The 13,343-nt window shown below is 49.4% G+C and overlaps 1 protein-coding gene across 1 annotated transcript in view; it reads left to right on the top strand.

The window, feature by feature from the left end:
* PLEKHG4B (pleckstrin homology and RhoGEF domain containing G4B) overlaps positions 1 to 13,343 on the top strand; it is an 86,800-nt gene that overhangs the window by 53,376 nt on the left and 20,081 nt on the right. The window contains exons 5-9 of the mRNA XM_042998256.1: positions 216 to 407; positions 939 to 1,062; positions 5,864 to 5,957; positions 10,990 to 11,076; positions 13,041 to 13,157. Of these exons, the coding sequence (XP_042854190.1) occupies positions 216 to 407; positions 939 to 1,062; positions 5,864 to 5,957; positions 10,990 to 11,076; positions 13,041 to 13,157 (614 nt within the window). The remainder of the gene's footprint in view (positions 1 to 215; positions 408 to 938; positions 1,063 to 5,863; positions 5,958 to 10,989; positions 11,077 to 13,040; positions 13,158 to 13,343) is intronic.

Raw genomic sequence — 13,343 nt, 5'->3', positions numbered from 1 at the left:
TAATCAGTTTTTCCATATTTATTCGTGCCCTACTTTTCTAGAATGCACCTGTCCTGTAAGGTATGACATGCTGACGTTTCCCACCAAAAATGGAACAAGTTCCCATTAGACCCACTACTTTCACACATGACTCTCTCCTTGTGTTTGTGGCAAGTTGAGCAGCTGCCTTCAAACCAGAGAAACAATTCATCTTTGGGTGTCTTTCTGTTGTCCAGCCAGTGTTAACACCAACAGCAACGCTTTCCGGGCTCGTGCTGCTGGCTGGATTTCAGATGTGCTTGCTGAGCCGTTGTGCCCAGAGGGAGAAGGACAGTCGCCCAGCACAGGAGACCTGCCCAACCAGGTACCCAGGAATGTGCTGGAGGTCAGCCAGGAGCTCCTGCAGTCCGGGGTCGTCGTCCTCCCAGGTAAGCATGGCCACCTGACTCTGTTTGGGCAGCTATAACAAAACACCACAGACTGGATACCTTGTAGACAACAGACCTCTATTTCTCTATTCTGGAAGCTGATAGTCCAAGATTCCAGCACAGTTAGGTTCTAGTGAGGCCCCCTCTTCCTGGTTCATACTCAACACCTTTTCCACTGTGTCCTCACATCGTGGAAAGGGCAAGGGAGCTCTCTGGGGTCTTTTTTTAAGGCATAAATTCCATTCATGGGACTCCACTCTCAAAATGTAAGCAACTCCAAAAGGCCACACGGGGGTTAGGTTTCACCATAAGGATTTGGGGGAACACAAACATGCAGCCTTTAGCAATGCCCACCTCCCTTTTAGGTGAGCATGGCTGCCACCTGCGCAGGTGACCTCCTCTCCTGGCAGATCTCACATCTAAGCCAATACATCAGCAGTGTGCAGGCTCTAGCGTGGTATTTCCCAAGCTTGAAGCCATGCGTGTCCCCACTGGAGCTTCCCCCTTTCACGATGCCCTCTGTCTCTGCAGGGACCCGGGACCACCAAGGGAGAGCAGTGGTACAGGTCTGCACAACGAGCCCGCTCTGGTCCAGCAGACACAGCTCCAGCGCCGAGCTGACCCGCCTGTTGCGGTACCTCCACGGCATCCCCAGGTGGGACTGAGGCAGGTTCCCCCCCTTTCAGACCTTTGGGGTAATGCAGTGCAAGCTTGTGTCTTCATGCAAGGGTCTCTGTCTGCAATCTCGAGGGCCCCTCGTGGCATGGGCAGCAAGCTCCCACCTGCCCTTCGGGCTCCTGCCAACTGGCCCCACCTCCCGTCCCCCCACCCCTCTTTTCCAGGTCCTCGGCTGTCCCTCATGTGTTCCTCTCCTCCTGCTCACCCTGACCTCTCCCCACTGAATCAAGGCTCTGACACACACTCGAGCCCTGAATTCTGTGTTGCTCTGCAGTGTTCAGTACTTGCTCTAAGCATTATGTTTTACACTCCATGTCATTTGGGATAAAGACCTGAACTGATATAAACAGAATATTTAGAATAAGTAGGTGAAGAAATCATACCAATGAGCAGTACCTGGTTCCCAAAAGCAGGAAGGACCGATGCATTCTAACTGAGCCTCATGTTCAGCTTGGCAATGCCACATGCCAGGAAGCAAGTACAAGCTCCTCGAGACAGACATGACCTCCCTGGCACAAAATTCTGGGAAACCACACCTCCTGGATCCTGCGTGACAACAACGTGTGGAACAGGTCTGCATAGGTGACTTTCTCTGGAGCGTGGCTTCAGATCTCTTACCGACCAAGGACAGAGACGGGAGAGCGGGAGTCAAGGGTGGCTGAAGCGTGTTCTTTTGTAGTACTTGACCCCATCAGATGCAGGCATGCTTTGGATGGCCCTTATGGCGCCCAGACCAAGAGTCCCCTAGGTGCTGGGTGGAGGCAGCCTGTGGAGGAGGCGGCATTGCCCAGCCCTCGAGCTTGGTTCTAAGGTCAGACAGCCCGGCTCCAAATCCCAGCTGTGCCCTTACTGGCTAGGGTGGATGGTGCAACTCCATAAGCCTGTTTCCTCCGCATAACCGGGGATGGTACTAGTTGTCGCAAAGGTGCACAGAGGGATTAGAAATCATCTGTGTAAAGTACGTGGAGTCCAGAGCATCATTTTCGTGACCCATCCCACGATGCAGTCTCACTAAGTGCCAGTGACAGAATGCATATCACATGATGTGAGCTCATGTGGGGAACATGTTGCATGAAGCCTCATCACATGTGATCTTTGCTCTTTGTGCTGCCTCAACTTTATATTGAAATTTCTTCTGAAATAGCATAGGTGGAATCAGTGTGGGAACAATTAGGCAGGAAAAGAAAGTGCGCTCCCTGACCCCCCTTTCCCAGAGCAAGGTTCCCCGTTATCTGAGAGCATTGGTTTTACCGCCCTCGGATGAGCCTGGGATTTCAAACTTATCTTTCAGCACAGATTTCAAACTACAAAAAAATACCCTGAAAAAAAAAAATACAGATTCACCCTCACATTAGCTTATACTTAGTGAACCTCAGGTAAACACCAAAACTCTAAGTTAATGGCATTTTGTATTTGCCAAAAGCTTTCTTTTAAGGGAGGGTCAAGAATTGACTTGGGGCCACACTGGAGAGCAATCCTGATTGACAAGGACGAAAGCCTCCTGTACTTTTTGGGGTGTGTACCATTCTGTATGCTCAGCCTGGTTTACCTGTAAGGCCGAGTGCTGTTCTCTCCCTTCTATAATGAAACACCAACAATGGGGGCCAGGGTACCAGTAGGGATTGGCAGGGCCAAGACTTGACCTTGGTTCTGCAGCCCTGTGACTTTTCCACAGAAAATTCAGATGACCCCACTCCCCTCCCAGAGCAGATATGTTCACCAGCTCGTGAAGCTCCGGGGGAAAGCCTATGTCGAGGAAAACCTAAATTAGCTAAAGCACTTAGGGTAATTCAGGCTGGAGCCTCATGGCTTGGCTGATTATTTCTCCACAAGCATTGTAACTTGGCCAGCATCCTGGTTGCCTGTTGCACCTTGAGGAGCTGAAATCCACCTTGTGGGATATGACACGAGCCTTCGGCGGTCAGAATGAAGTACCCGAGGTGTCAGCACTCATTACTAGGAAGAGTGTCCAGCAGTGTGTGGTCAACTGTTACTGCAGCTGAGTTATAGGGTGAGCGTGCCTTGTGCATAGACTTCCATCAAACTCTTAGATACACAGAATCTTAAAATTCGAGTGGATCTTGGCTATCATCCATCTAACGTCCTGTGCAATGGAGGAATCCATCCATCCGTCCATCCATCTACCACTTACTTGGGAATACAAAAGAGGACAGGATATGGGTCTTACCCTCTAGGAGACACACATGTGAACGAACCCAAACTGTCGTGTCTCCCGACATAAGACAAGCCCACAGTGCTGGGAGGGAGCTGCAGCCTCAGCCAGGGGTGGGGACTTCCCGACATGTCTGTGTCCTTGAGCATGGCGAGGGTCTGCAGACAAGAAGGGAAGGACATTCTGAGCAGAAGGAAGAACATACACAAAGCCCCAGAGCGGCTGGTCACTTTCTGAGCAGGAGGCAGGAGTGGGGACTGAAGACTCCATGCGGGCAGCCTGTGCCCCTGGCATGAAGGCCACACTTACCCAGCGTGCTGCAGATGGAGAGGTCAGGGTGGCGCAGGAACGCAGTCCGCAGCAATGCAGACCCAGGGTGTCTAGGGCAGGTCCGCACATTGCCAGGGGCCCCAGGGGAGCCAGACTGGGGGCGGCTGCAGGCTGCCTGTGCATGAGCGTGAGGCAGGGGGCAGAGCAGTTAAGCCAGCCAGCTCCATCTACCACAGGAGGCAGGCAGAGAGAGAAGCCGGTTTTGTGTGGGGGTTCACGCTGGGTGGTCTGGGGGCGTTCCCCCCCCTTCCAATCCCGAACTGGTGTTTACACGGGAACGAGTCAGTGGGTCCCTCCCAGCCAGTGGAGGACCCAGCAGTCCTCGAACCCAGGAAGCAGCCCCCAGGGAAGGGCTGGCTTGTCCCCTCAGCGGCCTCCCCTTCAGCAGAGCCGCCAAGTGGACGAGATGGGTGGAGGAGAACGTGTGGTCTGGAGCCTGCAGGGGTAAGTTCCCACGCTGAGCGAGCCTGTGTGGCGGCGGCAAGACCTGGTCCTGCCTCTGAGGCCAGAAGCAGACTTTGAGACGCAGATGCAGGCACCACGGGAGACTTCAGGGATGAAGAGAGAGCGGGGTGGGGGTGTCAGAAGAGGGAGGCCGCTGGGGACCAGGAGGGACACCGGAAGTGGAGGTGGGCGTCACGCCCGGCTCCTGACAGCACTGCCGGGACCGCTCCCGGAGACGTAGACTCCAGCGCTCCAGCCACCCAGGAGGCAGCGTGGTTTCCGCAGCAGAGGAGGCCTGGGCACTAAGCTGGCAGGCTGAGGGGGGCGCCGAGATGGGGGTGTTCTCCCAGCTTGTCTTTCCTGAATCCGGCTTTGATGCCGGAACACCGCTCTCTACTCTGGCCTCAGTACACTCGCTTCCCCGGGAAGCACCCCCTTCGGAAGTATTCTTTAGCAGCCACGCCGAAATTGAACACACCCTGACTGTGGGGCACACTCGCCCTTTTGGCCAGGACATGGCTTTGCTGTGATGTGCAGTTCAACCAGCTTTGTGTGAGCGGGCCGGAGTGAGCATGCTGTCTCAGACCGGCACCCACACATACGGCTGAGGTAGAATATTAGTGATCCTGGAAGGTGGGGCTGGAGAAGCTTGCCAAGGAGCAGAAACTTTGGGAATAGATACATCGCCTCGCCCTAGCCTATTGTTTTGTCCTATTTAGATCTAGAGTTTAGGGGCGCCTGGGTGGCTCAGTCAGTTAAGCATCCAACTCTTGATTTCAGCTCAGGTCATGATCTCATGGCTTGTGAGATCAAGCCCCGTGTCGGGCTCTGTGCTGACAGCATGGAGCCTGCTTGGGATTCTCTCTCTCCCTCTCTCTCTGCCCACCCCCCCTCAAAATAAATAAATAAACTTAAAATAACTAAAGCTTACCATCATCACAGTGGGGAAAGAGCATTTTTTTTTAATTTAAAAAATATTTAATGTTTATCTTTGAGAGAGAGCACAAGTGGGAGAGGGGCAGAGAGAGAGAGACAAGAATCCGAAGCAGGCCCCAGGCTCTGAGCTGTCAGCACAGAGCCCGACGTGGGGCTCGAACCCACAAACCAGGAGATCATGACCTGAGTTGCAGTCAACACTTAACCAACTGAGCCACCCAGGTGTCCCCTTTTTTGTTTTTGTTTTGTTTTAGAGAAAAAGTGTACGAGCAGGGTGAGAAGGGAGGCAGAGGGAATCTTAAGCTCCATGCTCAGCATTGAGCCCGATGTGGGGCTCCATCCCACAACCTTGGGATAATGACCTAACCAAAGTCAATAGTCAGCCACTCAACCAACTGAGCCTCCCAGGCACCCCAGAGCTTTTAAGTGGGGTTGTGAAAAGCACCTGGCAGTATTTTCAGCTTTAGAGGATGTTCTGCTGTCCCACTTTAGCTCTGAAAGTGTGATGAGCCAAATGACTGGTCTTGAGAACGGCCTGATCCTTGTTCACACCATCAGAGTGAATTCCATGTCGTATTAAAGCCTGAACAAACAATCAAAGCTCTGGGGGAGGGTGGTGGGGACAGAAAGCAACTCCAGGAGATGCAAACATGCGGCCAGCTCCACTTGCCTGGAGAGGCTATCGGACAGGACTGACCCACCACAATGGGCTCCACTGCCCTTTCTCCACCCAGCAAGCAGCTTGATTCCTCCGAAAGTATAGACATGTGTCAAGAATCTTGAACTTGTAGAGCCAGGGGCATCTAGGCAAGGATGTTATCTTCCTGAGAGATGAAGAAGCTCATTTTGGAAGAGATTTCACCTGCAATGGTTAACACGGTCTTTCTCTCTCCAGGAAGGAGGTGCGGGAGCTGGGGCTGGTCATTCTGGTGGACGCTCGCAAGGGTCCGGCCACGCCTGCTCTCTCCCGGGCCCTGGCAGGACTTCAGGTGAGTCAGGGCAACTCCGGTCCTTGGGGGGCTTAGCATCTCAAGGCTGCGTGGGCCACAAGGGGCGCCCTCATGACCCAGGAGCAGCTGAGTATGAATCTCAGGATGAGGTGAGCATCCTGAGTGTAGACACCGAAAGCAGCCAAGAGCCCACTCCTGTATCCATCAACAGTGTGCTCCCTCGAGGTCGGGCAGTTACCAGGTAGGAGTTTCCTGCCCACCTCCTGGGGTCACCACCGCAGACCTTAAAAGAGGACCAGCCAGGACCGGCCCATGCAGGCATGACCCCTTCCCTCCACAGCAGCTCCTATCCAGCGTCACGTGCAAAGCACTGTGCCGGGGTCTGGGGTCCCACCTTCCCCCTCAGCTAAGAGCTGTTCTCTCTGTTGGGTCTCTGCTGACGCTGCCAGACTCGGGTCACCGCTCTATCCAGATTCCTGAGTCTGGGGACGTCGAATGGAAGTTCTTCCCGGGAAGGACTCCATGGTAGAGGATGGGGCGCATCTGGAAGTGCACGGGGTCAGCTAGAGAGCAGTGTGTGGGGAAAGGAGAGGAGAGCCCCGGGCAGGCAGGCCGACTATGCATGGAGCAGGGGCTGGGGGAGGCCAGGCCCAGGTGGGAGCGCGGCAGCGGGGAAGGTTAGCCGCAGAGGACGTGGCTGGTCAGGGTGCTGGCGGTGGTGCAACCCCTGTCGCATGCACGAGTGAAGTAGCAGATTCCCGAGGAAGAAACCGCCGACCCAGAGGTGCGGGTCAGGGCAAGAGCTGGCTCTCAGAACAGAGCTCACTGCATTTCAGTGGGAGAAGCGGGCTCTCAGCAGAAGGGCGCACAGTGCCTTCCTTCAAAGCCCAAGTCAGCAGCTCTAACGCGGAGTGACAGGTTTGACGTACTAGAATTCAGTTTCCACGAGGCACTTTGGAAGCACATAATCCCTGTTGCTCATTTCCCCTGCTTTCAACCAACCGTTCGGCTCAAAAATCAGAATCCGGGATATAATCCAACTTGATGCTCATGTTCTGCTCAAGGCTTTGAAATCCCTTTGAGGTTCTGTTTTGTTTTTTTTAAACCACGTGCAATTTTGTGTACCAACAAAGACTGAGAAGTTGCTGGAAGTCTTCTGGGAAGTTAGGGGAATGTCCGCTTTTCGAACATTTTGGGGAAGGTCTGCTGAAAGGAGGAACAGCCGTGTTGGTGACTACAGGGTTTCCTAGGCGTCCTGTGATTTTGCACAAAGAGGGTGTTAATCTGGAGGCCTGGGCGTGGCAACCAGAGTGGACAGTAGGGTGTGCTTTATGCGTGTCTGAGACGCACCCTCCTCAGGAGCGAATGCCTCACACCAGTTAATCGCCTCAGGACCCTATACGTTGCAACTTGTGAAAGCAGGGGAGAAAAACAACTTTTCTTTGGTTTTGCCTTCAAAACCAAACTAAAACGTCACTGTGGCTGACCTGAGTTTGAAGCTGCAACCGGAAGTTGTGACCGGAGTCCTAGAAAGCGTCTGTCTGCTTCCTGTCCTGATGAGGGGGTGTGGGCGCCGCCCGGTCGGCCAGCGGAGTCCAGCCGGAGCGTGAGGGAGCGTCTCTCGGCCTCCGCCTGCCTGCCGCCCGCGCTGTCTCCTCAGAGTGTCCTCCACCCTCAGCCCCAGGGGTGGCCGTGGGGAAGGGGTCCTGCTTCTCATATGCCGGGTCCCTGGGCTCCTCCTCCTCCTCGGACCTTTTCCAGCCCCGCTCATCCGGGTCACTTTTGTCCTTACTGCCTGGAGGCGGCTTTTGATGAGGAGGGCTTGAAACTTGTTTTCAGGGGAAGCCTGGAATCCAGCAGCAACTTGCCGCCGGGCCCAGGACAACACCCTCCCGGGCCAGCTGGTGGTGATGGAGCCTCTGGCTCTTCGCCGGCGGGGGTGGGGGGGCACGTGCGGGGCGAGTCTGAACCCTGTGGCCAGAGCCCTGTGAGGCCGGCGGGGGCTGTGCTGGGGCACCTTTCACAGCAAGGGACTCAGGGAACTCTGATAGCGCCTTGTCATTCCCGGACCGGTATTGAGAGCCGAGGTACGGATTCCAGGGCAGGATCGTGGGCACACACCCGGGCAGGTGCACGGTGAGGCCCTGTGCCCAGGGTGGGGCTGGTACGGAGGGATCAGTATCACCATCTCCGCTCCCGCAGGATGTCCCTGTGGTGCGCCCAGCATGGCACTGGCCTTGTGAGAGGTTACTTGAGTCCTAGGAAGAACGCTGCACACGCAGCCGCCTCGCCGTGCTGTGTCACATGCATGATGCGTGTGGGACCTGGAGCACAGCGGGGCTGCGTGACCAGGAAGATGCTGACGCAAGTCTGCAGCGTCTGCGGGCATTTCCTGAAGTCAGGACTGTGGCGGTTCTGCTGCTTCGGCACCCGATAAAAACTTGCAACTTAAGTGTCTGGTCTCAAACAGAGATGGCTGAGCCCTCCCTGCCGATGCACAGGCTTAGCGTCCGCTTGTTCTGCTGTGCGTGAGACCCAGGCAGGGCCCACCTGTAGGCCTAGAGCTCTTCAGCTGTCGACCAGAACCGCTTACCTTTTATCTTTGTAAACACACCCCTTCCCGACGTTTCTGTTTGTTCAGACTTCCCTTAAGTCCTGTGCCACTTGGGTCCCACAGCGGGACAATGAGCCCCAAGCAAGATGGCCCCCTCCACCCACAGTTCTCCCAAAGCAGAACCTAGAGAAACTTCTGCTGCGTCTGTAACTTTTTATCAGAAGCAAATCTTGTAAGGAACTTCAGGAAATCAACTTCTCTTCCGTTGTCTGGATGCTGGCATTTGGACTGCCCTGAGGCCTGGAGGCTTCCCGTTGTGGCAGGTGTCGGCCTCCCAGCCCCCTGGCTTTGGCTCAACAACAGCAGGGTTTGTACTCCGAGTGAGAGGCATGAACATAAGGTCGAGTTTGAGGGTTATGCTTCCATTCTCAATTTCATTTCTGAGTTATATACAGAAGTAGTTAAATTTTCTCACAGAAACTACCTCAAGAAACTATACTTCAGCTTTTTTTTAATTATTAAAGTTCAAATACCATGAGAAGCTTTCCATTTCAAAAAGTAACTAGTGATTTCTTCTTCTCTTGGTAGAAGAAAATGCTAACAATTGCTGATTCCTACCCCATCCACAGCACAACTTCTGCAAACTGATACCGACAGTTGTCCTAAGGCACTAATTGTGTTCTCACTTCTTGGCAATAGCAACAAATCCTAATAGTAAAAATTCACTCAAGGAGTTATATATGAGAAATATAAAACACTTTGCAAAACTGTTTGTAGTTTTGATTCCTTATAACTGAAAATTGTAGCTAAACTGCGTGAGAGAAATAGAATATGACCATGAAATAAAAAAGCAAGAATATTTTTCTATGGGTTTTTCTATGGCTTATTCACTCAACAAATATTTATGGAATGTCATCCACAAGAAGTCACATAAAAATGTAAATATATAAGATGAATCTGATACAAATAAAAAATATCAGTAAGTTCTGAGGCCTATCCAGTCAAAATAGCGGATCAAAATTGGAGATTACAAAAAGTGTAAACTCTGTTTATCACTATGAGAAAATATTAAAAAGTAAAGCTTTGGGGAATATGAGTGAAGGAGCACTATGTACATAAAAGAATTTCATTGCTGAACAATCTGGCCTCAATACAATCTAGCAAACAGAAACGGAAAAGGTTTGTTTAAAGTCATAAACACATCAAAAAAAAAAAAACAAGTAAGGTTGGAACAATTGGACATCTCTATGCAAAAGAAACAAAAATCCTCAACACATACCTCATACAATATAAAAAATTACACGTGGCTCATAGATCTTCATGTACAATCTAAGACTACAAAAGCATCAGAAGGAAACAGGAGAAAATCTTCGTGTCCTTGGTCAGGTAAAGATTTCTTAGCTACGACAACACCATGATCCTAAAAGAAAAACAGGATAAGTTGGACTTCATCAAAATGGAAAACTTTTCCGCAAAAGTCACCATTACTAAAATGAAAATGCAAGCCGCAAGCCAGGAGAAAATGCAAAACAGATCTGATAAAGTTCTGATCTGTGTATATCTGGAATATACAAAATCTCCAAACCCAGTAATAAGACAAACAACCCAATGAAATAAAGGCAAAGATTTGAACACACTTCACCAAAGAAGACATATGAATGGGAAATAAGCACATACAAATGTGTTTAACATCAGCAGTCATTGGAGAAATGCAACTTAAAACCAGAATGAGGTAACACACACACACACACACACACACACACACACACAACAAAACTTGGCAATAGCAAGGGCTTGGCGTTGCTCATGGAAATGCAAAATGGCACAGGCACTCTGGTTTCTTCAGAAGTTAGACATGCATTTATCATATGACCCAACAATCCTACTGCTAGATATTTACCAAGAGGAATGAAAACTCACGTTCACATGGAGTTTATAGTAGCTTTATTTATGATTGCCACAAACTGGAAATAACCCACATGTCCTCCAGCTGGTGAATGGGTGAATGCATGCTATGGAATACTACTACGTGGTAGAAAGAAATGAACTACTGACATCTACAGCATGGATGCATCTCAGATGCATTGTGGTAAGTGAAAGAAGTCAATACTATCTGAATCTATGTATTTGATATCCTAAAAAGACAAACTTATTGAGATAGAAAACAGATCAGTAGCTGCCAGAGGTTGGTGGGCTCAACAAAGGAGATAAGGTAATTTGGGGGACGCTAAACTGTTGTGTATCTTGACTGTGGTGGTAATTACGTGACTATAAGTTATATCGAAATTCAGAGAACTCTACATTAAAAGGGTGAATTTTATTATGTGTAAATTATAACCAATAAACTTGATTACATTAAAAATTCATAAGAGCAAGAGCAAGTACATTTAAGGCACAATTACATATTATGCATTCTAAGTACCAAGGAAGAAATAGTACCCACCTAACCTAGACAACTCTATAAACTCAATGAAGTAAAAAATTACAAAGCTAATCAGTATTTCTTTCTTATTTCAGAACACAGCTCCTCCCATAATTCATAGTATTGTGTTCTTGATGAATAAAGAATCAGCATTTAGGCCTGACAAGGATGGAATAATTCAGGTAATAGTTTCAGACCCTCAGCATTAGATATGACTCTGAGTGATGCATACAAGTAAATATTACAGTACCTACTTGAGATAAAACAAATGGGAAGCTTCATGTAAGTTGTGACTGCATCCATATAAGAGCCTGAAAACCCATCTGTGATTCCCTAATTATTTGCAGGAGCCGTACAGAGCAAAATATCAGAAAACTTGTGAAAATCTAATTTTTCTTATCCACCTCATTTGTTTTCCCTCCTCTTTCTTCTTGCTTCTTTCTCTTTTATCTAAAAACTCTTTATTATGCCTTGAAGGGTTTTTTGCTAGGTATGGGATTCTGGCCTGACAGTAGTTTTTTGTTTGTTTTCCCAGCACTTTACAGGTGTCGTTCTGTTGTCTTCCGGCATCCATAGTTTCTGATGAAAAGTTTGTTGGAATTCAAATAATTGTTCATCTATAGAGTATGTGTCATTTTCCTTTGGTTCCTTCCAAGATTTTCTCTTTCTTTTCAGCAAATTGACTATAGTGTGATTAGGCATGGTTTTCTTCATATTTACCCTGTTAGGTTGGGTAAACTTGAAGTTTTAAATTTATGTCTATCACCAAATTTAGGAAGTTTTCATTCATTATTTCTTGAAATGTTTTTTCTGCCTCATTCTCTCCTCTTGCTCTAGGATTTCAATTACACATACTGATATTGCCCCATAGGTTTTTGAGAATCTTTTTTTTCCCCCAATTTTTTTCTCTCTCTTCTTCAGATCAGATTGTTTCTGTTGATCTGTCTTCAAGGTCACTAACTCCATACTCTATTCACCTCCATTCAGCTGTTAAGCCCATCCAATGAATTTTTAGTTCAGATATTGTATTTTTCAGCTATAAAATTTCTGGTAGGTTTTAAAATACATTTGCTCTGTCTCTGCTAAGATTTCCTATCGTCTCATTAATTGCAAGCATTTTTCCTTTATACCATTGAGCATAGTCATAATTGCTGCTTTAAAGTCCTTCTTTAATAATTCTAACATCCAGGTCTTTTCTGAGTTGACCTCTATTGATTGTAATTGCCCTTGAGAACAAGTCACATTTTTTCTGCTTCTTCATACGTCCAGTAATTTTGTGTTGTATTCTGGACATGTGAATGTTCTATTGAGTATTGTTCAATATACTGACTCTGGATTCTATTACAAACCTTTAGTATGCTGTTAACTTGGTTGCACTTGAACTGAAAACTGCCCCCTGTGTAGGTCCAGCTCATTTCTTTTTGCCTTCAGCTGCCCAGAGTCTTTCCCATGCATACTTGGTTCAAGGTCAGCCAGAGTCCTGGGTAGGGTTTACATATGACTGGAGCTCCCTTTCCCTGGCTTTCCACCTTGTGGGACTCAATGTCCACATTCCTCCCTAGCTCTATTTTCTGGATCTTCAGGCCAGAAAGATGCCTGTTTTCTATCAGAGCCTTAGTCAATCCAGTCTCAATGTGTTGGCATCCCACCTTCAGGCCACAGCCATGCAAACAGGGAGCTCACCCCACACTGATCCCTTCATCCACGTTTCAGTTGCCTTGCTCACTAAGTCTGGCTTTGTTCACCCTCCAGAGCTTTCCAGTGGTTCTTATACTTTGTCTAGAGTCATCTGGGAAGGGCCAACTCTGCCCTCTCAGAGTGATGCATCTCTGATTCCTCACTATCTCTTCCTCCTCTTGCCCATTCCCATCTCCCCTGTTATCTTGCCCTCTCTTTCTTTTCGATTTTTCCATTTTTTGGTCTTAGTTGGAAGCTTTCTATCACTCTCTCTGCTGCCTTTTTCTTTCATTCTCCACACCTTCATTCCTATGCCCAACCACATGCAGCCCATTAATGCCACCAGCACTGGATCCTAAACCTGCCTCTCAGCCCTCTTGGTGGTAGTTCTCCCAGGAGTGAGCCATCGCAGTGGTCTTTCCGATGGATGCCTCTGTGGCCATAACCAATAAACACTTCTCCTTGGCAGTGTGAGGTGGTGGGCTCCCTGAAGGCCTTGCACAAACTTGTTGACAGCTCCCAGCTGACCGCAGACCTCGATGGCTCTTTCCCCTACAGCCACAGTGACTGGATCTGCTTCCGTAGGGTAAGGTGCAACTTACAGCCACCGTACCTGCCAGTGTCCTAGGACTTCTCCTCATGCAGATATTTTTACTCACACCTGAAGCAGGTGTCCCCACCCTGAGTGTCACGCCTGTCACAGCTGCCATTCACAGGCTGTTGGACAGCCACACTGTGGCAGGCTTGGGAGTGCCACTGAAGTCCAACCCTG

Source organism: Panthera tigris, chromosome A1 (genome assembly GCF_018350195.1).
Source record: "Panthera tigris isolate Pti1 chromosome A1, P.tigris_Pti1_mat1.1, whole genome shotgun sequence".
NCBI classification, from domain to species: domain Eukaryota; kingdom Metazoa; phylum Chordata; class Mammalia; order Carnivora; family Felidae; genus Panthera; species Panthera tigris.
Note: the sequence above shows the minus strand (reverse complement) of the source record. Positions and strands in the feature narration are given on the sequence as shown.